This window comes from Dreissena polymorpha, chromosome 7, assembly GCF_020536995.1.
Source record: "Dreissena polymorpha isolate Duluth1 chromosome 7, UMN_Dpol_1.0, whole genome shotgun sequence".
Classification (NCBI taxonomy): Eukaryota; Metazoa; Mollusca; class Bivalvia; order Myida; family Dreissenidae; genus Dreissena; species Dreissena polymorpha.
The window spans coordinates 41,467,545-41,493,288 of NC_068361.1; the positions used below are offsets into that span (position 1 = coordinate 41,467,545).

Sequence of the window (25,744 nt, forward strand, 5' to 3'; positions counted from 1 at the left end):
AAATGACACGCACTTTCGGATGGTCCTCAAGGAATGGATGTATATTCTTAATCGTATTTGACGTAACTCGCTTGACATATCATCAATTTGGTGACCGAGAAAGGTGCACATATTCACGAATTATTATCATTATCACATTGTGTCTGTTTTGATAAGTTGGCTTTTTTGCATGAAATAAGAACGTAAGTGGGTAGGTTGGACAGAGAATTTGAATAAGACAAACAACGAAAATATAATATGAATAACAATCTGAAAAAGGTTCTTAATTTTATGAATTACGACACTGGACAAAACATAAACTTATATAGTTTTTACCTTTGTTATTATTTGACAGGTTTAAGCGTTTGTATTTTTCCCCTTACCATACTCGTTTTCAGAATTATTGCTATGTTTCTTTATAACGTTGAGTGACTATTCAATGATTTCTTACGATATCTTTATAGGTGCGTATGTCGAGTTACGGCAACGTTAGTTAAGATACATTTGGTTGACATTGCCCGTAACTACGCAGTAATGTAAAATAATAAAAAATGTCTGGTACAAATATTTCAGTATTTGCTCTCGCACTGCATTTACTTTGAGAAAAAGTATAGTTTAAATTGTTTAGTTTGCGTTATTTGATGGGGCATAATGACAACTGTGTGTATTACGATGTGTATAACGGTATGAATTACTTAATTAACTGTTTAGCCGTTGCTGCATGTCATCAGTGGGTATCACAATGGGAATATTTCATAAACCATTTAGCTACTATTTGATATTCTTGATGTGTGTAACATAAACAGTTATGTTGTTGATGTATCTAATGTACTGGACAACTAAATGAACAGTTTATCCATTGTTACATGTTATTATTGGGAATAAACATGTTAATACTGAATAGCCAATTTTGCTCTAATTACATATTCTTGGTGTGTATAACATGAACATCAAATGTGCAGTTTTATATTGTATATTCTTGATGTATATAGTGATACACACATTATATTTCATGTATTGTGAACTCCACACCAAGAATGCAATTTCTATTTATTCGTTGTGTTACTACTGTACGTGTTAATGTATATTAAATAATTATCAACATATCGACATATCATACACAAAATCTATTAGCTGCTTCTCACCGAATGCTATGACCTCAATTTTCAAAAAAAACAACAACAAAATTTCGCCATCTCATTTAAATTATACCACGTGGCAAATATATAATTGATTTAATGTAGAACAGATTACCGTTCAAATAAGTGTTGCCGTATCTTCCCATATTAAATCTGAACTCGATATGTAAATTGTTTAAAACTCTGCAGTATTCCAGATAAACCGACCAGGACAAAGATGTGCAAAACCACTTAAGTACAGGTATCAAATTTTGCAGGAAACCAAACCTCCATCTTTCATGGAAACAACTGAATTATGTGATCTCAGCAATTTATTCCCAAGCTTAATATACATATTTGTTCGGCAAAAAGTTTGATAATTGAACAAAACCAGTACATATGTGAACACGAAAAAATGATAACACTATGTCGGTTAAACGTACATACACTGAAGTCATATTTAATCGATGTCTTGTTTTTCATATACATTCATTTATTTGTGTAGTAGAATTGTACGCAATTCCATATTTCTTACCAAAATATCTATCTTAACAAATGTAATATTATGGCAGAGTATTTGTATCAACGAATAAATACATAATTAATGTGTATGCAAGTAACAACCAACCTTTCTCCATAAACACATTTGGTTTTTAAACTTCTGAGTTATGACCTAAACCGTCGAGTGAGCACTCCATTTTAATCTTCACAATATGGAGACCGTTACCCTGTTTCCGTCTGTTTGAAATACCTGCCCGGGTCGGTTGTAGCTATATATTATATATTATATTAAGTTTTACGTTATTTTACGACACTGGTGATCATGTCTGTATAAATAGTTCAGGTTCAGTAATATTATCTGCGCGAAGGTATAAACCATTTAAACAGGTACATGAGATTTAAAGCTTAATCATGCATTTACACAAAAAATAAATAAACACCATATATCAATAGGAACGATGAATTTAAAAATAAAAACCAGTAACATGTGAAATAAATCGATTGTTTTAATGAGAAGCGTATCTATGCTTTTTTCATAGCCATATTTGAAGGCCAATATTATACGGACAAACAAAAATTGTGAACATTAAAAAATTGTATTATGAATGACAAAGTCTTAAATTGCTTAAATTGTATCTTTTACCTATATATGTTACCTTTATATTTAAGCAGAGACATGCGTATTGCACGCAACATGCCTTATCAACAGAGTAAATATTTGTGACAAATAATTTAAATAATTCATCAAGAAAGAGCAATGTACTGTCCGGACAAGTTGCACCAAATTTTAGCACTTGGTCCCAATGTGTTACTTTGGTCTTTGACCTAGGGACACGGGTCATACACCCGACTCGCGGTATCCACGTGACAGTTCATTAGTGGGTAATGATTTTCAAATTGATGTAAGTGTTCTGAAGTCATATACTGTATTGTGCCAAAATATTACGTTGGACCTCTAAGTGTTATATTGACAATTGAGCTAGGGAGTTGGGAGCTTCGAGCAAGATGCCGTCTCTACATGGAAATATTGTCTTGTAAGTTGTTTGACATTTTTGTGATAAATAACTATCTTAAAGTCGTTCAAACTGTATTCTTGGCAAGTTGGGATATTGCGATGGATGCTAAACGCCAAACGCCATGAACAACATTTGTGGTCAGCTCTTGCATGATGAATGACGAATTTACATTGTGACCAGTTGTATTATAATATACCAAATAATGAAACTCCAGCAACGCTATGAGGAAACACATTATTGATTCATCCACTACCTCTGTTACAGAACACCAAGTATAACTATGCAATGATTAAAACAAAGCTCACCGCAATGGAACGGTCCAATTGGGGGTTTGATAGCTAGCCGAACCCCACTTTAAACCCAGAATCAATCACGACCTAAACGTGTTTCTCAAACGATCTCAATCAAATACGCAGACAGAATATGAAAACATGAATGTCTTAACGCGCGAATCGCATATTAGACACATACATTTAAGGTTGTAGGGTCATTCAAATCATTAAATTTGATTTTTAAAGACAGACAGACAGACAGATTTTTTTATTCAAGACTTATATCAAGTACATCGTCTATATATATACAATCGCACATATATATGGTCACGTGATTTTATACCAAAAAAATATAAGCAGAAAAAATAATTATGTTAGATACAAAAAAACACAGAAAGCAAAACTCGCAGTTTTTAAAATAAGATTGTTACAAATGCAGTTGGTAATATATTACATACATTATAAGTATACATGAGATGAATATATAATGACATATCATTTATCAGTCTTGATCGTATAGATAGCGCGTTTTTGACAAACAGTGACAGATTAATAAGTTCCATTTTATCCTCCGTAGTTAACAAATTCAAATATTTATAAACAGATGGTTTGATATAATATTTGTTTTTTTTATGTATTTTTTCTAAAATCATTATACATAGGGCATACACAAACAAAATGATAGTCATCCTCAATGTCATTTAAAACACAGAACATGCAGTATCTTATAGATCTTTCCTCCACATTTGTAGCGTATCTACCCGTTTGAATTCTCAAAGGGTGTACATAAAGACGTTATCTATGAACATATGCTCTAAATGATTTAGGTAAAATATTTAGATATGGTTCATATACTAGAGATGTTTTAAACTGACTATACATATCCATCATAGAGCATTCGTTCACATCATTGTACCATTAAAGTTTAAAAGAGTCAACAATTCTACATTTAAATACAAACAAAAATGATTTCATATCAAAAGCTTGCACATTTTCGAATACGTCTGAAAAACCATAATCATTTAACATCTTTTTAACATTATATACCCAATTTGTGCAACCCTTTTCACAATATCTAACGGCTTCGTTGTATACATAAATTAAAATGATGTTGTCGCTTGACTGCAGCTTAAACCAATCTCCCAAGTTCGTCATACACCATAATATCACATGTATTAAGTCTAACTGTTAATAGACGTTTTAAGAATTTTAGATGCAGCCTTTCTAATTCTTTTAGTATATCACCAAACTTCTGCCTCATAATTGATAATAGAGCCAACAAAGGCATCAAACAATTGACAAAGAGTACTAGGCTTCAAATCATAGTCCTGACATGTACAAAGTAAAACATTCATGGCCTTAAGCCCTTTACCAACTAAATATTCTTAATTAAGATTAAAACTACCAGTATAATTTAGAACAACTCCTTAATAGTTAAAATCACTAACAACTTCTATTGGCTGACTATTGTAGGTCCACTTCTCTGAGGTCAGTAATCCACCTCGCTTACAAAAAAACATAATTTTGGTCTTATTTATGTAAACCTGCAATCCCCAATTATTGCAGTAAGTGTACAAATGGTCTATATGGTTTTGAATTTATGTTGTATTTTTACCTATAATAGCCATGTCGTCAGAAAACAAAAGTAATAAAGTCATAACATCATCTAAATTTATGCCTGCATTAATATCATCTTGGAGATAAAGATCCAAGTCCTCAACAAATAGAGAAAATAGCAAAGGGGACATTACCTCCCCTTGACGCAAGCCTACTGAGTATGAGAAATAATCAGAAAATGAAGAAAATGACTTAACACATGATTTAACATTGTTATACATATCTCTAACAACTCGTAAAACTTTACCCTGAATTCCAGATTTATATATTTTCAACCAAAGACCGTTTCTATAAATAGAATCAAAACATTTCAACATATCAACAAAACTAACATACAGACGTTTATTTTCAAACATATAGTTCTGGACTAATGACTGAAGTATAAATATTGCATCTACAGTAGAACGTCCTTTTCGAAATCCGAATTGGGCGTCCGAAATAATGTTATATTTATTGCAGACAATCTCAACTCTTTTTTTTTATAACTGAGGTAAAAAGTTTAGAAAGACAGCTTACAAGTGTAATACCTCTGTAGTTGTTTACATCTGACTCGGAGCCTTTTTTGTGTAATGGAACAATATTACCGACTGTCGACGCTTCGGGGAAAACTCCACAGTCTATTATCTTATTGAACATTTCACTCAAAGGCAAAGCTAAAATGTCAATAAATTCTATAAAGTATTCATTCAACAAATTATCAAGTCCATGGGCTTTGTTCCGCTTGAGTAGTTTAACGGCTTTAACAATTTCTTCGACAGAGATAGGTCTATCTAGCTCCGGATAAACGTTATTCGGCAAATCAAAAGTATTATGTTCATTAAAAAACTCAGATTCATCATTTTAACAATTAAAAACATTTCCTCATAAGTTTTTAAAAAAGACGCGAAAATCATCTAAAGGTATATTTCCAGATTTATTTTTTTGTTTTTTTTTTAAGTGTTTCCAAAAATCTCTCGTTTTTTTGTTAATTCTAAGATCCTCAATCTCATTCATTTTCCTTTTGTAACTAGCGTTTTTCTTTTTCCGAATAATACCTTTATAATGCTTTTTACGTTCATATAAAAATATACGATTTTCTTGCGACTTCACTAAATTGAACTGCCTAAGGGCATGCAAATAACTTTTGCGAGCTGTTTTACAAACTTGATCAACCCAATTATTTTCATGTACAGGTGAGGTACTGAAACGGACATCTTGCTTAAAATAACATTTTTTGGCAAACAAAAGATCTGCTATACTTCCCACTGTATCCGTAAAATTATTAAGCATATTATTTACGGATATTCTATTAAAACAATCTGTATTTTGTATAATTTCAATAAAAATTTCTAAATTATCATAAATACCAGAGCGAAAATGCTCCCGTAAATTGACATCCCACCTAAATTTAATCTCTTCATGGTCAAGTATAGTAGTAGTAACATTATTACAACACAAGGTAAAGTGCAATGGTGCATGATCGCTCCATTCATTGAAACCATCAATATAAAAATTGTTCAACTGTGACATATATTGATCATTTGTCAGTAAATAGTCAATTACAGAACAAGCGTTATGTGATAAAAACTTATGGTGGTTTGTATTAGCTAGCCGCCCTTTCATAATACGCAAACCGGACGCTTAACACAAATCTAATAATTTAACACCGTGACTGTTAACTGTATGGTCCAATGAGGCCCGTCTAGTACTACAGTCGGGGCTATAATCAACATCGTCAACAATACAGTTAAACTTGTCATGGATGATAAAATCACATTTTTGCCCAACTCTACTATTAAAATCACCACATAAATACACTGATCCACATTTATCGTAAACGTTTAAATCAATTTCCAATATATCAAACAAATCAACATTAAAAGTAATATAAACGGGCGAGTCATCGCCTCATATATAAGCACCACATAAATATACATCTTTTTCCATGTTAAAAAATACATGATCTGATTTCACCCAAATAATAGAGTCAAAGTGATTTTTAAAATATTTATACCATCTTTTAAACATTCTCTATAGTAAAGTATAACACCACCACTACTATGCCTAGCATTCCTGACTCGCAACCTTCCAGATATACTTTCAGAGGGGGTAATCACGTGATAGTCAAGATGGCGACGTCCACACCGAGACAGTTATTTTTCGCCGTTTTATACCCTTTATTACTTATGATTATTTTTTGAAAGACGCTCACTTTCCAGCCATATCAGTAAAAAGTTGATTAGCATTTATTTCGTATTAAAATTCGCTTTAAATCTCGACTTTACTCATCGCATATTTTCTTAGTGGAGCCTTAATTAGGTCATCCCGCTAAGAAATTTCGCACTGAGTAAAGTCGAGATATAGAGCGAATATTACTATGAAATAAAAGCCAGTAACTTTCTTCCTAATATGGCTGGAAAGTGAGCGGAATACAAAATAATAGTTCATGTAATAAAGGGTATAAAACGACGAAAAATACCTGCCTCGGCATGGACGTCGCCATCTTGTCTGTCACGTGATTACCCCCTCTGTACTTTATGATGGAAAATTATCTGGTCTTATTCTCAACATTTTCTACGACTACGGCGGTAAAGGGGAGATACTCCCTCTTGACCAACCCAAGGATGATTTCTACGGACGCACATGCTTAGAATATCCCGTAGTAAAGCTTCCTCCACAAAATATGGATCCTTCACAAAATATGATGTGTAGTGAAATGATTCTAATACATCTTAATCATGTGTTGTTTAACGTTTAGCATATGATCTGAAATGACAATAAGCATCTTTAAAGTGAAATGACTTAGATGTGTACAAGAAGAAACATATCGTGTCATTTTGTCCATGCATTTAGCTCGATTATTCATCGAAAAGTCCGAGCTGTATCACTGCTTGCGTCGACATCGGCATATTGCTCTTGAAAAGGTAAACGTGCTAATTCTCCGTATCACTTTTAATACTACACGTATTAATTAAATTGAAGCATCACACGTGTTCCATCTCATCGTGTGGGGGTCACTGACAAAATTGGATAATCTGACAAGCAAATTAGAAAAATTATGCCCCCTTTATGAACCTAGAAATGTGGTTAATGTAGACGTGTATCATATCACTCTCAGTGTTTAAAAAGGTATTCAATTGAAACTCGACACATGTATTCGTGAGCATTCGTGAGAAAATCAGGTTCTTGCATTTATTTTAGCTAAATTATCGTCCTTTTTGCACTTAGAAACATTATAAATAACGTGTGCGTGCACATACCCCATATCTCTATATTTACTACAGATATAGAGTATTGAAATAAATTTAAATATAACCTTACATACGTGTTCGATATCATAACAAAAACTCGCTAAACTAGACCTTAAACTTTGACTATCCTTTTAACATAATTATTTCAACCTTCGTATTTGTAAAAAAACGTCTGGTCATTGTTTGCATTCACGTATAAATTCATCTTACAGTATTATGCAACAAGTACACATCTCTGTAACTACTACAAATAGTCAATCATCATGCGCAGTCACAAAAAGGCCCATAACTATGACCTGAAATTTAGCAGAATTATGTCCCTATTACGCAATATTTAATACGGTAAATGAGCAGTAGGAATGTTACCAACATTTAGAACAAGATTTAGTATATTGCGTTTGAGCAAATTCACCATAAGTATTTCTTAATCAATAATGCAAAGAATTACTTAAAATGCTTATCAGCATAGCAGCAAAGTGAAAAAAAACAACACCAAAATAAGATTTCAGTACACAAGCGCACGGCATTTAAATTTTACAGACGGTAGTAGAATGAATTTTAGAACACAAAGCTAACATTATATTGAAAATTTTAACTTACATTTTCCAACAAAAATGCAACGAAGGTACTATTTTAATCGTTGTAAATGAATATGATGATACTGTTTAAAAAGCAGCAACGGAACACAACTTATCATATTCGTTCGGTTTAGCGAAAACTGTCCGAAAGTTTCTCGCTTACCAATGTTTAGGTATTTATATATTTTCGGTGCATTTTATGTAACAGCTTGAATGAAAGAATTAAATGACATAATCACTGGAACAATACAAATCTAGATGTTCAGTCATGAATATTTAATTAATAAGATTGCTATGTAAGGCTCTGAAAAACAATACGCCCTTCTATCGAAGTGAGGTAAACCTGTTTTATTTTTCAAATCTTCGCCGGTATTATTTTACGCGTCTCGTCACAAATCATGTAGTTTCTGTATTTTTAATACGCGCGTGTTTAGCCTATTAAAAATGTGATAATCTTGGTTGATAAATATTGGTTGAATGGCGATCGGGTAGATGCCTATCTTGTTTTTGGTACTTCAGAGTGGGGAGGTATTTTGCGCCATAACCGTTTTGAACCGAAAATGCATAAGTTACAATTTCAGAGAGCTGTTTACTGATCCAACTGCCAGTTTTGGACCGAAAAAAAGAGCCATTAGTGCGCATTTTAGAAGAGGATGTGCGTGTTGCGCTCGTTGAGTGTTGGACTGAAAACAGCCATTATTACGCATTTCAGATGGCGGGACGGTGGTGGTATTCGAGTTCCGGATTTAATAGAAGTATTAATACGCATTTCAGAGAGGGTACATATCGTCCCGTGCGAATTGAGGCCCGAAAAAAGGATCAATACGCATTTCAGATGTGAGTAAGAGGTCTTTTTACGCTATGAAAAAAACCCACATGAAAACGCATATCTGGAAGGGGTAGGGTATTTGTCATCCGATTCGAGTTGTGAACCTTAACAAAATCATTCATTCTAGATGACGGCTCTGCGTCCAATGACTCTAATGATATTTTACATAAATGGAAAATAAAATTTAGCAACTTATTTAATAATCCAAATGTATCATGTAAAAATATGTATAATATTGAAGATGGTGATTTTGATACACTTAGTTTTAATACTGATATTTCTATTTTGGAATTGAAAAAAGTGGTTGATGGTGGTAAACTTTTGAAAGCTAATGGTATAGATGAAATACCTACTGAAGCTCTAAAGAATGATACTGCAGTTATGTTTATGCATGCTTTGTTTAATGTATGTTTCAAGAGTGGTACAATCCCAACTATATGGGGTAAAAGGATTATTACCCCAATTCCTAAGTCAACAAGTATGGATCCAAGGAACCCGTTATCTTACAGGGGAATTTCTTTAACTTGTTCTGTTTATAAATTATATTGTGCTGTTTTAAATAATAGATTAAGTAGTTGGGCTGAAAGTGAAAATATTCTTGTTGATGAACAAAATGGCTTTAGAAAGTAACGAAGCACAATTGATCATTTGTCTACTTTAACAAACATTATTGAGACTAGAAAGAAACGTAAACAATCTACATTTGCTGCTTGTATTGATTTTCAAAAGGCATACGATTATATAAATAGAGACTAAATGTGGAAAAAAATGCATGGCATTGGTTTAAAAGGTAAAATGTTAAGTGCTGTACAATCTCTATATGCTTCTGTATATTCATGTGTAAGAATTAACTCCAAACACACAGACTGGCTTACTGTAAAGTCTGGATTACGACAAGGCTGCATATTATCTCCCCTTTTGTTTAATATATACATAAATGACCTAGCTATATACCTTAAATCGCTTGATATTGGTGTTGATTATGGATCTGATAGAATCTGTATATTGCTATATGCAGACGATATTGTCCTCTATTAGCTGAAAATGAAAAAGATTTGCAATGTTTATTAAATGCTCTCAATAACTGGTGTAGCACCAATGATATGTATATAAATATCAATAAGAGTCAAATTGTCCATTTTAGACCTGTATCTGTATGTAAAACATCTTTTAATTTCAAATGTGGTGATCACACAATAACGATTGTTGACAAATATATGCATTTAGGACTTATGTTACTAGAGCACTTAGATTTCAATGTCACTGCAAAGGTAGTTGCTCAAAGTGCAAGTCGAGCTCTGGGTCTTCTTATAGCTAAATGTAAATCTGCTGGTGGTCTTCCATATAATCTATTTACTCACCTATATGATTCTACAGTTTGGACTACAATCAGTTATGGCTCTGCTATCTGGGGTTATAGTTCTTACTCGTGTATTAATGCTGTGCAGTATCGCGCCATGCGTTTCTTTTTAGGTGTTGGTAAATATACGCCAAATGTTGCGGTTTCTGGTAAAATGGGATGGACACGCCCGGAAATCAGACAGTGGAAGTCTATTGCTACTTATTGGGCTATATTATCAAATATGCCTGACTGTAGAGTAAATAAACGAGTTGCACTTTGCACTGCATCTGCAGCAAATAGATCATGCAGGAACTGGGTTTACTATGTTGATAATATGTTAAAAACTTGTGATGCACAACAATATTGTAGCATTAGTGTTTCAATTCCAAAACATGCTTTTGTCAATAAAGTTATAAGCAAGATGCAAGAAAAAATTGTTTCAGAATGGCTGGAGTCTTTAAATAGTGCCACAGGCCCTTCTGGTCATGATTGTAATAAGTTACGTACGTATCGGCTGTTTAAAAATGATTTCCAGACCGAGAAGTATTGCACACTTATTATGCCCCACAACATCGCGCTGCATTTAGCAAGTTCCGCTGCGGTGTCGCTTCTTTGCGCATAGAAACAGGGCGTTACGAGGGCTTAAGTGTACGGGAACGAAAATGTCCGTTTTGTGGTAATATTGAAGACGAAAGCCATGTACTTCTAGATTGCTTTCTATACGATGACATAAGACACTTTTTATTTGTGAAGGCTAAGCTTGTAGATAATACTTTTACTAGAATGTCTAAAAATGAACAATTGATATTCCTTTTCACAAATACTGAAATGATACATTTTGTGCCAAAACCTGTTTTAATATTCTACAACGTCGTACTTTATTCCTGTGTAAATAATGACATTGTACTTTCTTTAATCATACATGTATGTACTTTTACATATATGTACTTTTATTTGACATTGTACTTATTTTAATCATATGGGTTTTTTTAAGAGCATTTAGGTGATCATTGCTAATAAGTTCACCCAAGATCTGATCTTGGATGATATTCGGTATTTTATAATGTTTTTTGTTATACGCGTATTAGGACCCGATTTACAACTCTTGGTTGTTATTGTTGTTGTTTTTTTAAATGCATCAGTCCTATAGCAGTTTTTTATGTAATGATTAGCGATGGTCACCTAACTTTTAATACTTTGTGTAAATATGTAATAGTCTTGAATTAATGTTATTTTGATTAGTTATGTCTCTTAAAATTCTATAATAGAATGGTTGTATGCATGTTTTATGTGAATATTTGTATGTGTATATGTATAATTATGTATGTATGTATACGCATGAGAAAATAATAAAGTTTGAATATATTCATTTCAAAGGGAAGTGCTAGTTTTCGCCATATGCGAGGTTGAGAAAAAGCTTGAGATCGCATTTAAGAGGGGTGTTACCCATTGTGAGCTTTTAAGCTCAGGATGTGACAATATTTTTTTGGTTCCTTCTAATGGTATTGTTCACATACTTCTTCAGTTCTCTTCACATTAACTTAAATTTTGAAACATGATTTTTTATTTCACCTTAAAAGAAACTTCAAATTATTTAAAATTATGAGAATATATTTATGATATTTTATTATTAGATCACAAAAAAACTTATGTTTTCATTGCATATCTATGTAACCGGAATAACGCAATGTGACCATGCTTTGGCGTCTTTGATACCAGTCTACAAATGAGAAACACCGCGCGAATGTAATTGTCAAAAATGAAATAAGTATTTAAGTCATTTTAGCATATCACACATTATCAGTGTACTCTTAAGCTTTCATCCACAATGGTCGGTTAATATTGACGACGTTTTATTGATATTGACGACGTTTGATTGATTGACGACGAACAAGGCCGTTCTGGAATCATGCCGTTTTGACCTGCTATGATCAATATTACAACTAAAGAATATTTTACATTAATTTTATAACGAGGCCAAAATTGTTCACCAAAGAAAAAGGGGAAAATAGCGTTATTTCAGGTAATTTTTTACAATTGTATTGTTTGTATTCACAAAAACTATTTTTAGATTTACAGTATTATATGTTTTAACACAAAATTGTGTTTTAAGGCTGTTGTTGTAAACCTCGCGAATTTGTATGACATTAAGTTAACATTTCATAATCATACTATGTTGAGCAACGTTTGAATTTCTGAAATCGATCTTGAAGTTTACTGTACAGTTCTGGAACAGAGTCAGTGGTCTTAAAAACTGTTTTTAACAGTCGTGTTGTAATATTTGGCTGCCAAGCTCCTTGGCTGTAAATTTCAGGGTTCTCAATAAGAGCCGGCCAAATCGGCCGGTTGAAATCAGATTTTGGCCGGTTGAAAGTCGCTCAGATTCTTAAAATCGGAAATTACCTTTACAACATTTGCATGTCCAGGGGTGGCGAAATCAAATGTCCGAGTTGCCCGAGTCGTACATTTGCTTGTCTGGGCAATAGTCCAAATAATTAGACGTAAGCTACCCCGCTTACGTCTAAACGGCTACCGTCGTTTTCCTGTAGCAAATTGAGTTCAACTTAAACTTCAGTTTTTCACGTTAAATCTTGCTAATGCATTAAATTATCATTAATTAGACATAAATGTGAGCAATTACCTCTTAAATGTGTAAAATTTGTGCTTTTAAACCACCTATGTACATTTTAAAAATAAACATACACAACACACGAAGTGTGTTTGTCATTTATAGAATTACATTGAATTATCTTGAACGAAATTATTTTTTGAATAGGTTACACATAACCAAGTGTTGTTGTAAAACAAACCACATCACTTTTTAGCTTTCTGTACTTTTTAATTCAATGAAACCTATATGGGTGTGTTAAAACTACCAGTTGTATCACGGAGTGTATATTGATAGGAGATGAATCGAGTATTTGACCCTTAATGTAGTAAATTCAATCATATGCAAAAACTATTCATCCGATTTTATTGTTTTATACGTTATCTTGTTGCTTATTAATTCCTCTTTCAAAAAATATACGTTTTAGTATATTCCCGTTGTTATTAATGGATTTATAGCGAGATAAACACAAGAAATACACATTTTATGTTTTACCACCGCGCGTTTTACCGTGTTGTGGCTATCGATCTTGTACAATAAGCGTACAGCGAAGCGCCGAGGTTATACATTTTGATGTACCCACTCACGTCTTTTGTTGAATTATAGTTTCATTTCTCGGCCGATTTTGACAAATTATATATCATTAGAAAGCTTACGTTACGTAGTAAACAGATATATAAATATATATTAAGTTTTTCTTCTGATTTCGACAGTCCGGCGAGTTATAATTTTAACTTTTGCAAATATCATACCGTTTTGGAGTTTTAGAATCTAGATTTACGGTTGACATGTTCGTACTTAATACCAATTTGTAGCGTTCTTCTGATTTCGACAGCCCGGCGAGTTATAACTTCAACTTTTGCAAATATATACCGTTTTGGAGTTTTAGAATCTAGATTTACGGTTGACATGTTCGTACTTAATACCAATTTGTAGCGTTTATATTTGGAGTTCAGTTTTAAAAATTACATCTTGCTTAGGAGAATAGAATTCTGTATACGATAGAAAAAAATTGTTTAAAAACGAAAGTAATTAAGGAATGAAGGCGGAAGAAAGTAGCGCGCGTTCCTAACGCACTGAACTGATGCTACGTTCTTGGCGATTATGCTTTTGTTTAGAAACCGGCCATTGAATTTTCTTTGCCATGATTATTATATTTTTTATGGAATATATTGTAGTATTTTGTTCGCGAAACATATCAATAAAGCTTATTATAAATAAATCTTAATAAATAAACGATTTCAGCTCTTGTTTATAACACAGAAAGGGTGTTAAATTTATGATGAAACAGCGTATATAGCGGACCCTCTCGATTTTATTCGGCTTTGCATGCATACTTGAAATAAAATGGGTGTCAAAATCATTCATCGTTTGCTGTTAATTACCAACGAGGGAATTATGTATAATTATATGAAATGTTATTTACCTTAAATTACAAATTTATTAAAGATTCTTGAAAATCACGGTCGGTGTTACGCGGGTCATTTCGTATTTTGACATCAGGGCATCATGTCCAACTATTCAAAATCAGATTTTTTTTCACTGGGACGATGACGGCTTAGCTTTAGACAGGCAGACAGATAGTTTATTCAGACTTATACAACAGTACATCGTCTTCAACTCAAATATATAAATTATTTTTAGACGAATTGTTAGGTGATTACACATATAGCAGTGATAATTCTGAGAATGTTGCCATGTTTCTTATCCGTGTAATCTAGAGTCCGTGGTTTGAGCATTTTTATCGCGGCGTTCAATAAAAGATATCTCAATAATCTTGTTTATTGATAGATCTGTGGTTTTCTGCCCCTGTGTTCAGCACAAACCAATTATCTCGTTATGATCAGATACTGTGCCGACCAATACTAATTAACACTATGGTGTCATACGCTACAGCAGGGACCTATACTTGTGATCATGGAGTCTTAAGTGCAAGACTTAAAAAAGTATGTTGTTTCACTTGCGGTTGTTAAAGCCAAAACGGGGCTTCCCAGCTGGCACAGCTGCTGATATTCGGATCTGAATACCTAAACTTATTCAAACCTTATTCTTAACCGTTGCGCGTTTTACGATATCGGATTTTAGGCGGGAATACAACTCAGTGAAACTATTCAATTTCTTATACAACATTAAGCATATTAACAGTTATTGAAATTAACAATATCAGCGACATCTTTTTAAAGACTAAACACCTTTTCAAGTATCGAATTTAACATGTCAATAAAATATATTAATACCAAAAAAGGTTTCATTTAATATTGTTCACATGAAACCTTTAAATGAAAGTGTCGCTTTAAATATTTTCCGTGTCTTATTAAGCCGCGAATCGTTTGCTAAAAACAGTTAACAAAAAGGGCTTCACATTCTAATTCTTAATGAAATACAAAAATAAGTATAACATAATTAATAACGTCCATAAACACACACGGCAAGATCAAAGTCTTCATGGAAAACTTATATGGCATTCCACGTAAATTATTATTTTCGTCTAAATCTAATACTATATATAAAGAAACAATGTATTTATAACCGACCAAATAGGTAACATTATGCAACTTTCAATTTACACAGTGCTATAAGGCAACAATATGGAATTTGAACAGTGGTAGTGTTTTAAGGTCTGGACTATCATTACTTGTAAGTTTGTATAAACATTTTTCTTGTGCAATTAGTAAAATAATGTTTATATTTTATGTTTAATAATTTATTGCATGATTGTTCTGTGCTGTTATATGAATTTGATGCCGTTAAAGCTTCCGACATGAATTCATGTCGGAACAATGCTATTGCAAAATAACGTTAAACGATATGAGGTCGATGTAAATCGACCTCATATTTATAGGAGTAGTCTGGGCAACTGACTTTTTTCAATTAAGTTGTCCGTGGACAACAAGTTTTTTAAAAGTCGCGTCCAGGTATACAAAAATACATTGTATTTAAGCCGTAATTAAGCTTTACAAAAACGGATGTTGACACGCGATTACATGCTATTTGCGGAGCAATCAAGCTAAAATACATGCACTTTCCTGCGCAGTGATCTCCCTTATTCTATATGAGACCGGGAGCATGCCGCATTTTCAACATTCGGCCCTACTGTTAGACAGTGTACAGACTGGTTTCTTTATTTTTTCAGACGGAAATAAAAAGTATCAATCTAAGATAATCAAAACATGGTCTACCTTGTTATTTAAGACGACTTTAATGGTAAAGACGAAACTTTTTTTTTTATTCTTCAACAACGGAGCAGAAACCCGAAGCTTTGAGCAGCCCACCTCCCAAAAAACCAAGAAAGATTATGATAAAAAATATGATCTAAGTAAATGCACCAGAACTTTTCAAGAAACTTGGCTAACCGATTTTCAATGGTTACCAGTTTATATAATCAAATTGCTACCAGTAGCGTAGTCTCAGTCTGATGAGGTCCACATATTGGACTAGTTTAATTTGTTAAGATTACAATGTACTTATGTTCAGCACATGTTTTAATAACACTAGCTTCGCAAGATTTAAAGTTTGAGAAAGTCTTTATATTGTTTATAATCTACTGCTATAATGAATGTACCATTGAAATACAATTATAAACAAAACAAGCAAATCATACTCATTTTGATATATTCCACATTATTTAACATTAATCAATAAATGCGTTTATAATTTATATAAACATCAGGGGTTTTTTTCCACTTTTTGGGAAGATAGCCCATGGCTTTGGAATTGGGAATTTTATCAGCATTTTCATGAAATTGGGAAAATAAATTCATTAGACTTTTTTCCACACGAAAAGTCCACTGATTAGGGAAATACTATATTTGATATAACCCTTTATAATCATTCAAATTAAAAGAACAAAATCATATAATACTTTGTTAGATGTAATTCAATTAAAATTGAGATAAAATACACAAAAGACATCTTTAAAAAAAAAAAAAAAAAAAAAATTTTTTTTTTTGGAAATTGGGAATTTTTGCCACATTTTGGGAAAAAAGTATACTTTTTGGGATTGGGAACTTAGCCGAATTTCAGCTATAAAATCGGGCCAAAAAAAACCCTGAACATTAACGGACAAGTGTAGTTCAGCAACGGGCAAGTTAAATTTCCTAAATGGTTGTCCGTGGACAAGTATAGTTTTTTGAGATTTCGCCACCCCTGATGTCTTTTATGTAATTTTGCTCCTTTTTTGCTATTACGCAAAGACGTCGCTTGATTATCTCCCTTAACTTGGTTTGTTTACTGGTTTGAATTTTGGGGACATAATAATGACCTTTGTATCATTAGACACACGGTTCAGTCTAACATTGCATTCCCGTTAACTAAAATGTCATAAATCTCGTTAGCACTAAGAGTTGATAGCTACATTCGACAGCGTATTAGAATTACAACAACAACAATGAAATGGTGCAAATTGGGATCGTTCAAAAAGCAGTCAAATATTTTGATGTTCTTTTCATCACATGGTGAGTCAGTAGTGTTTTTCCCAGGAGGGCAAAGGGGCATGGCGCATTACTTTCAAAAAAGGGCATTTTAGCGCGCAGTTTAGGCAAAAAGGGCGAAAACGTTCCCTGACAGTGATTTTTTTTTGCTTTAATTTGTTACAGCCTGTGCCTTTTGAATTGGGAAAATTAGTGCGATTAACCATGAAATTGGAAAAATAGCGCGATAAACCATGAAATTGGGAAAAATTAAGCATTATAAATAGGATTATAAGTAACAGAAGTGATATTGTTTTTAAGTACATGTTCAGGGAGTTTTCTAGAAAAGAAGTCTGGTCAAATTGGGATTTTTTTTAATCAATAAAAGTGGCAAGTTTGGGAATGATTTATGGACAAAAATGACTAAATTCAAGTTATATATTTTGTAAGATGTTTAAAAAATAAAGTTGAGACCTAGATTTATGAAATCATAATTATCCCCACGCTTTTTGAAAAAAAGGTGGGGATATTGTGGTTATCTCCGCCGTCCGTCTGTCTGTCCGTCCGTCCTGGCCACTATCTCCTCCTACACTAAAAGCACTAGAACCTTGAAACTAACACACATGGTAGCTATGAGCATATGTGCGACCCTGCACTATTTGGAATTTTGATCTGACCCCTGGGTCAAAAGTTATAGCGGTTGGGGTGGGGCCGCGTCAGAAATTATCACTCATTTTTTTAGGTTATTTTACATTTACTTCTTTATTTCTACACCGATTCACTTCAAATTGATACTGGACCTCTCTTATGACAATACGGTCAATCTCAACCATGCATGGCCCCATTCCCAACCCTGGGGCGCCCCGCCCACATAGGCCACACCCACCAAAAATTTCCATTTACTATAATTTTTTCATTTCTACACGGATTCACTTCAAATTGATACTGAACTTTTGTTATGACATTAGGGTCAATCTCAACTATGCATGGCCCCAATCCTAACCCTGGGGTGCCCGCCCACATAGGCCACACCCACCAAAAAATTCCATTTACTATAATTTTTTCATTTCTACACGGATTCACTTCAAATTGATACTGAACTTCTCTTATGACATTAGGGTCAATCTCAACTATGCATGGCCCCATAACCAACCCTGGGGCCCCGCCCACATAGACCACACCCACCCAAAATTGCCTTTACTATAATTTCTTCATTTCTACACCGATTCACTTCAAATTGATATTGAACTTCTCTTATGACAATACAGTCAATCTCAACTATGCATGGCCCCATTACCAACCCTGGGGCGCTCCCGTCCACATAGACCACACCCACCCAAAATTGCCTTTTACTATAATTTCTTCATTTCTACACCGATTCACTTCAAATTGATACTGAACTTCTCTTATGACAATACGGTCAATCTCAACTATGCATGGCCCCATTACCAACCCTGGGGCACACCTATGTCAAACATTCGGCGTGGGGATACGCGTCGGCCTCTGCCGCGCCATTTCTAGTTAAGTTATATGAGACTTCTTTCTAAAAAAAAAATATATATATATATTTTATTTTTTTTTGAAGTTGGGCTTTTTTGGGGAAATTTTGGTCAGATTTTTGGGAAAAAACGTGTATTTTTGCGATTGGGAAGCAGCCGAAAATCGGCTGTAAAATTGAGCAAAAAAAATCACTGCCTGAATACCTTAATTACGTGGCAACATGTAATCGCATCTGAAGCAGTTGTGGAAAAAATAACATATAAACAAACACATTGAATGGTAATTGATGTATTTAACTTACTATGATTTATATTAATATATGTACCTTGCAATGTACATTTAAGGTCCATGCTGTTTCAATAAACTGTACAGCATGACAAACATAATAAAGCAATATATATTCATATGAATCTGATTATACACAGATCCACTAACATATAAATGAAACCATGTTTGTCTTATCCCATTTAATTTCTAACAATAATCTTGCCAGATGTTTAAAATAACATTGCGAGTAAATTGATCGCTAACAATATGCAAACACTCCTTTCCGTGACATACATCCACCAAGTAGATTACAAATAAATAATGTTGTTGCTATTTAAAACATTTTTATGCATCGTTGATTATCACAGACATTTCATTAATTCCTTCTTAATGTATAATCTCCATTGTTAATTCGATCGTTTAGGACGTTATTTGCCATTTTTGCCGAGTCGCAATTTAATTCTGTATAGTCTGCCATGTTGTTCAAATGTCAAATGATGTTAGCGACAGGTGTGCATAGCAACGTTAAATCGTATATGCGATTCGCATTTTGTTAAATTAGTATACGTCTCAGTAATTATTTCAATAATTAGATCTAATTATCACAAAGACGAAAGCGAAAAAGAATAAATTTGTTTGTGTTTTTAAATGTAATTATGCGTAAAAATATGTTTTGATATAACTGAATAATGCATGCAATGCACAATTGCCACGAGAATAACATCGAGTTTTTCATCAAAAGTCTCCGAAGTTACATAGCCTCTGACATTATCGATTGATACTGACATGGGGTTATTCACGCATGACTAATTCACAGCTTTGGGGCAGTCTACCTATAAATCGAGCACTATAATAGATTAAATCTGCTCAAATAATATAGTCGATTAGACGTTTACGTCTCTCGAGTAAATCAAGCATAGTCAGAGCGTCACAGACAATCAAGGACGCTGATTTGCGGACCAAGTTAGATCTTAAGGCAATAAAGATATTATCAATAAGGGCGCGTGGCGAAATTTGCTTTTGAAAAGGGCAGCGTGGCGATCCGGGAGGCGGGTGGCTTTTCGCCACTCTAAAATGGCCTGGGAAAAACACAAGTCAGGGTTTTTTTGGCCCGATTTTATAGCCGAAATTCGGCTATGTTCCCAATCCCAAAAAGTATACTTTTTTTCCAAAATGTGGCAAAAAATTCCCAATTTCAAAAAAAAAATAAAAAAATTATTTTTGAAAAGAAGTGTCTTATGCGTATTTTATCTCAATTTTATTTCAATTACATCTAACAAAGTATTATATGATTTTGTTCTTTTAATTTGAATGATTATAAAGGGTTATATCAAATTTAATAGTATTTCCCTAATCAGTGGACTTTTCGTGTGAAAAAAAGGCTAATGAATTTATTTTCCCAATTTCATGAAAATGCCGATAAAATTCCCAATTCCAAAACCATTGGCTATCTTCCCAAAAAGTGGGGAAAAAAACCAGTAAGTGTTTGCTTGCCTTTTTTGTGTTAATGCAAAGTTTTTGTTGTTGTGAAAGTTTGTTTTAATTCAGGTGCGTTTCAAACAAGAAGTGTCACGCAAAATGTGCATGGTAGATGGACGCTCAGGCCTTTTCCGCCCATTCCTGTAGGGCTGAATTTCAGCCCCATTCCCAATCTAAGAGCTGTTTTCATTTATCTTTACTTAGTTAAGAAAGCTAAAATTCATAAAATGCTCAAATTTAAGTGCCTGGTAAACCATTAAAATAGCCATTAAATGGCCCAAAATGCAGGAAATCAAGTGCTCAATTAAAAAAATTTCCAGGGAAGCATGCCCCAGGACCCCACTAGAAGGCCTGTTGGTTTCACATTTTTGCCTGTTGGCTTATAAGTTATTGAGAACCCTGGCTGTAAATTAATCATTTATGTAAAGTTAAATTTCATAGCCATAGGGAAGATATCAGGTCATTTTAAGTGTTTACATCTGCATCATACGTCGGCGCAATCACACTTGATTATTACGCTACTGGGATAAACATAGTAGGATGACAGCGCTTCCGTTAGCTTTTAAAAGTTGGAAGCACTGACCTCCAAGCCTAAAATTTTGGACGTCCCAGACATAAATTTTGAAGTCCCACTTTTATTTTAGAATTTTAATATAGTACGTACATGTTCCAACTCTATCCATTACCCGATAATCCAGTATTATTACGATTTCTATTTTCAAAACCAAAATACGGGCAATATTGACGTCCGCCATTTTACGCAAGTTGAATTGTGCGATGAAGGAATTCCCATTGAACATGCGTAAATCACGTGACGCGATTTGAGGGCATAGAGCTGAGCACTGTTCATATTTAGTAATTATGACAAATCAACGACTGAATATAAAATGAAACATGTAAATTATGATCAACAACAAATACTGTATCCGAAAACGACTGTCCGAAAAAAATGTATGTGTTTTGCACATAAAATAATATGTGCATATCGTTTGACTGCAGAAAATGAAAACCAATTACTCATTAAATACGTAATCAATATATAATTTGGTTAACATATTGCTTTACAATATGCTTTTGCACTACTTTACTTTGCTAATCTACACTTAAAATATTTCAAGATGGCGGACATTTGACTATTAAGATTTTTGGAAACTAGCGAAGATATTTCGTCAATTTCATTTCATGTCCGTACCATCTGCTAACAAATCGGAAATAAATAAAATACGGGTGAAAATCGGTACCGAATGAACATTTTCGAAATGCCGAATTCGTTCTCAAATGCTCGCGCACGCGAACGAATTTTCGTGAATTGATTATTTGTTTGTTTATTTCCAAACTGTCTTTTCAGATTTTTGCTATCGCCAGAGCTGAGATTCCAGCGCATTGGCGATCAGGCGATGGGTTAATTTTGCAGACTGCTTATTTTTAAATGCGTATAATCAAACGTGTTATCCGAAAAATTCAGGATTTTATTATTCACGGAAGGTTACGAAAATTCTAGCAACAAATAAACATTTCTTGTGTATTTCATGTACAGATGAAAATCATGCGAAAATTAGACTTCATGTACAACATCATGTCATTCTTCCTCGGGGAAAGTGTGGACTCAAATATCTGATTGCTGAATAAAAACTTTTTAATGCAGAGGTCGCTAATATTATTGTATACAGCTTCACGTGGGGTCGGCGTGTATTTGGCTGCCTGAGCGCTGATTGGCTGATGCGCTTACCAAGAAGACTTTGATTGACAGCTGGAAAAATCAATAATGGCCACTTGCTGAGAAAATCGTTGAAAACAGTAGCTCTTGGGCAGAGTTAACGGTCTGAATAACCCGATTTACTGTTGACATTTGTACGTGTTGTGTATTAGAAAATAACGTACATGCGAATTATCAGACGTCCAAGGGACTTCCACCATTTGCATAATGGACGTATGAGTGCCGTTTTCGGGCGTAATTTACGCCAGGACATCCACTAACAGAAGCACTTACCACTGGGATGATTTTTCACATTGATAGTTAATAACAAATATATATTTATAAGCATTCAAATTGATCAAAAATATTCTCTAGTTTCTTACCCAGGCCTTTTTTTGCGCCTCGCTGCAATTTTGAAATGCCCATTGCCCTTTTCAAATGTGAAAGCCGCCATGCACCCATGTCCATTATCAATAACAATCTAAGATGCCTCTTGAAAGGTCAAGGTCATCCTTCAAGGTCAGGGGTCATATATATGTGGCCAAAATCGCTCATTTTATGAATACTTTTGCAATATTGAAGATAGCAACTTGATATTTGGCATGCATGTGTATCTCATGGAGCTGCACATTTTGAGTGGTGAAAGGTCAAGGTCAGAGGTCAATTATATGTGGCCCAAATCGCTTTTTTTATGAATACTTTTGCAATATTGAAGATAGCAAATTGATATTTGGCATGAATGTGTATCTCATGGAGCTGCACATTTTAAGTGGTGAAAGGTCAAGGTCATCCATCAAGGTCAGAGGCCAAATATATGTGGCCCAAATCGCTTATTTTCTGAATACTTTTGCAATATTGAAGATAGAAACTTGATATTTGGCATGCATGTGTATCTCATGGAGCTGCACATTTTGAGTGGTGAAAGGTCAAGGTCATCCTTCAAGGTCAAATAAATGGGTTAAAATTGCTCATGTAATTTCACTTCTGCAATATTGAAGCTAGCAATTTTATATTTGAAATGCATGTGTATCTCATGGAGCTGCACATTTTGAGTGGTGAAGGGTCAAGGTCATCCTTCAAGGTCAAATGTCATATAGGGGGACATTGTGTTTCACAAACACATCTTGTTCCATCTGTGAAACCTTTCAAAAATTTGCTCTTTCCTTGAGATATACTTTCCACTGTTGAGTTTTTATGCCCCCGGTAGGGTGGCATATAGCAGTTGAACTGTCCGTCAGTATGTCAGTCAGTCTGTCCGTCTGAAAAAAACTTTAACATTGGCCATAACTTTTTCACTATTGAAGATAGCAACTTGATATTTGGCATGCATCTGTATCTCATGGAGCTGCACATTTTGAGTGGTGAAAGGTCAAGGTCATCCTTCAAGGTCAAATGTCAAATTTATGGCATCTGTCCGTCCGAAAACTTTAACATTGGCCATAACTTTTTCAATATTGAAGATAGCAACTTGATATTTGGCATGCATGTTTATCTCATGGAGCTGAACATTTTGAGTTATGAAAGTTCAAGGTCATCCTTCAAGGTCAAATGTCAAATATATGGCGTCTGTCCGTCCGAAAACTTTAACATTGGCCATTACTTTTTCAATATTGAAGATAGCAACTTGATATTTAGCATGCATGTGTATCTCATGAAGCTGCACGTTTTGAGTGGTGGAAGTTCAAGGTCAAGGTCATCCTTCAAGGTAAAAGGTAAAAAAAAAAAATTTAAGCGGCATTCTCATGAAGCTGCACATTTTGAGTGGTGGAAGTTCAAGGTCACCCTTCAAGGTCAAAGTCATCCTTCAAGGTCAAAGGTCACAAAAAAATCTAAGCGGCGTTCTCATGAAGCTGCACATTTTGAGTGGTGGAAGTTCAAGGTCAAGGTCATCCTTCAAGGTCAAGGTCATCTTTCAAGGTCAAAGGTAAAAAAAATTCAAAGCAGCATTATCATGAAGCTGCACAATTTGAGTGGTGGAAGTTCAAGGTCAAGGTCATCCTTCAAGGTAAAAAAAAATTCAAAGCAGCGTTCTCTTAAAGCTGCACATTTTGAGTGGTGGAAGTTCAAGGTCAAGGTCATCCTTCAAGGTCAAAGGTAAAAAAAAAATCAAAGCGGCACAATAGGGGGCATTGTGTTTCTGACGAACACATGTCTTGTTTCTTCAAAAATCAAATATTTTATTTTCTTCTAAAATCGTATAATAAACAATTAAAAACAAATAACATGTGTAAATATATAAGTTCAAAAATAGTTATGAATTTGTTTACTGAAAACATACCAATGCGCATGTTTAAATGACATATATTCCCAACCAGTACAAGCGTTGTCCCAAAACAACATCAGGCTTGACAATTGTTTCTACAGATTTTGTCTGGCATGTAAGATTTTATGTAATTTTTCAAGCTGGCGGACAATAGAGAAAAAAATCACCCCTCAGACAAAATGAGAAGTGACAACAAACATCATGTGTCCAACATCTATATAGAATAGGTTTTTGATGCAAACAACAAAATTAAATATTAATTTGAAATTTACACACTGAAACGTATGTCACAGAAGCCACCGTTTGTAAATTACTAAATTGGATTTCAGTAAACTGGAAATTGAAAAACATTTTAAATGCTGGCCAGGAGCTACTCTGTCCACTTTGAGCCCAGAAAACCTTTTATTTAATTCTCATATCATTTTCCACAATTTTGAAAAGTTTGTTACTCATTTTTTTCCACATAAAATAAGGGGGTCAAGGACGCTTCACAAAGATGGGGAAAAAGCTATGGACCCATTTTCTCAAGTCATATTTCATTTTAGAAATGATTGTGCTAAATAATAATAAGCCTCATAATTCCTTGGCAAAGCAAAATAATAGCAAAAAAACGTGTTTTATAATTTATTTCAGACCATCTAAACAGCCATGGCTCCTAACAACACCTTGGCAATATGGGGCAACGAGAAGACCATGAACCTAAACACCCTGATCCTCACCAACATACAATCCTCCCCCTACTTCAAGGTGAACCTGTACGAGAAAAAGACATATCATGAAGTCATTGATGAGATTTTCTACAAGGTGATCTACCTTATTCAGTGAATTTACAGCTGTGTAACTGTTATTGCCCAGTCCACCATTCTTAACAGTTAAGGCTCAGCGAGTTTTTTTGCACAGTTGGGAAAAGTACTGGTACCAGCCCAATTGGGAAAAATATGCGCGAAAAAACATGAAATTGGGAAAATTCGCTTCATGAAGTCTTCATTTTGTGAAAATGGTGTATTTGATTTTTTGATCCAAAATGCTTCAAAATTTAT

The 25,744-nt window shown here is 34.0% G+C and overlaps 1 protein-coding gene across 2 annotated transcripts in view; it reads left to right on the forward strand.

Moving 5' to 3' along the window:
* The first annotated feature begins 12,432 nt into the window (after positions 1-12,432).
* LOC127836833 (pre-mRNA-splicing factor 38B-like) overlaps positions 12,433-25,744 on the forward strand; it is a 29,693-nt gene continuing 16,381 nt past the window's right edge. Inside the window, exons 1-2 of one of the 2 annotated variants that reach the window (XM_052363439.1) lie at positions 12,433-12,505; positions 25,338-25,508. In XM_052363439.1, the coding sequence (XP_052219399.1) occupies positions 25,353-25,508 (156 nt within the window). In that variant the 5' untranslated portion in view covers positions 12,433-12,505; positions 25,338-25,352. Of the gene's footprint in view, positions 12,506-25,334; positions 25,509-25,744 lie in introns of those variants that run through there. The other variant, XM_052363438.1, reaches the window with a different exon arrangement.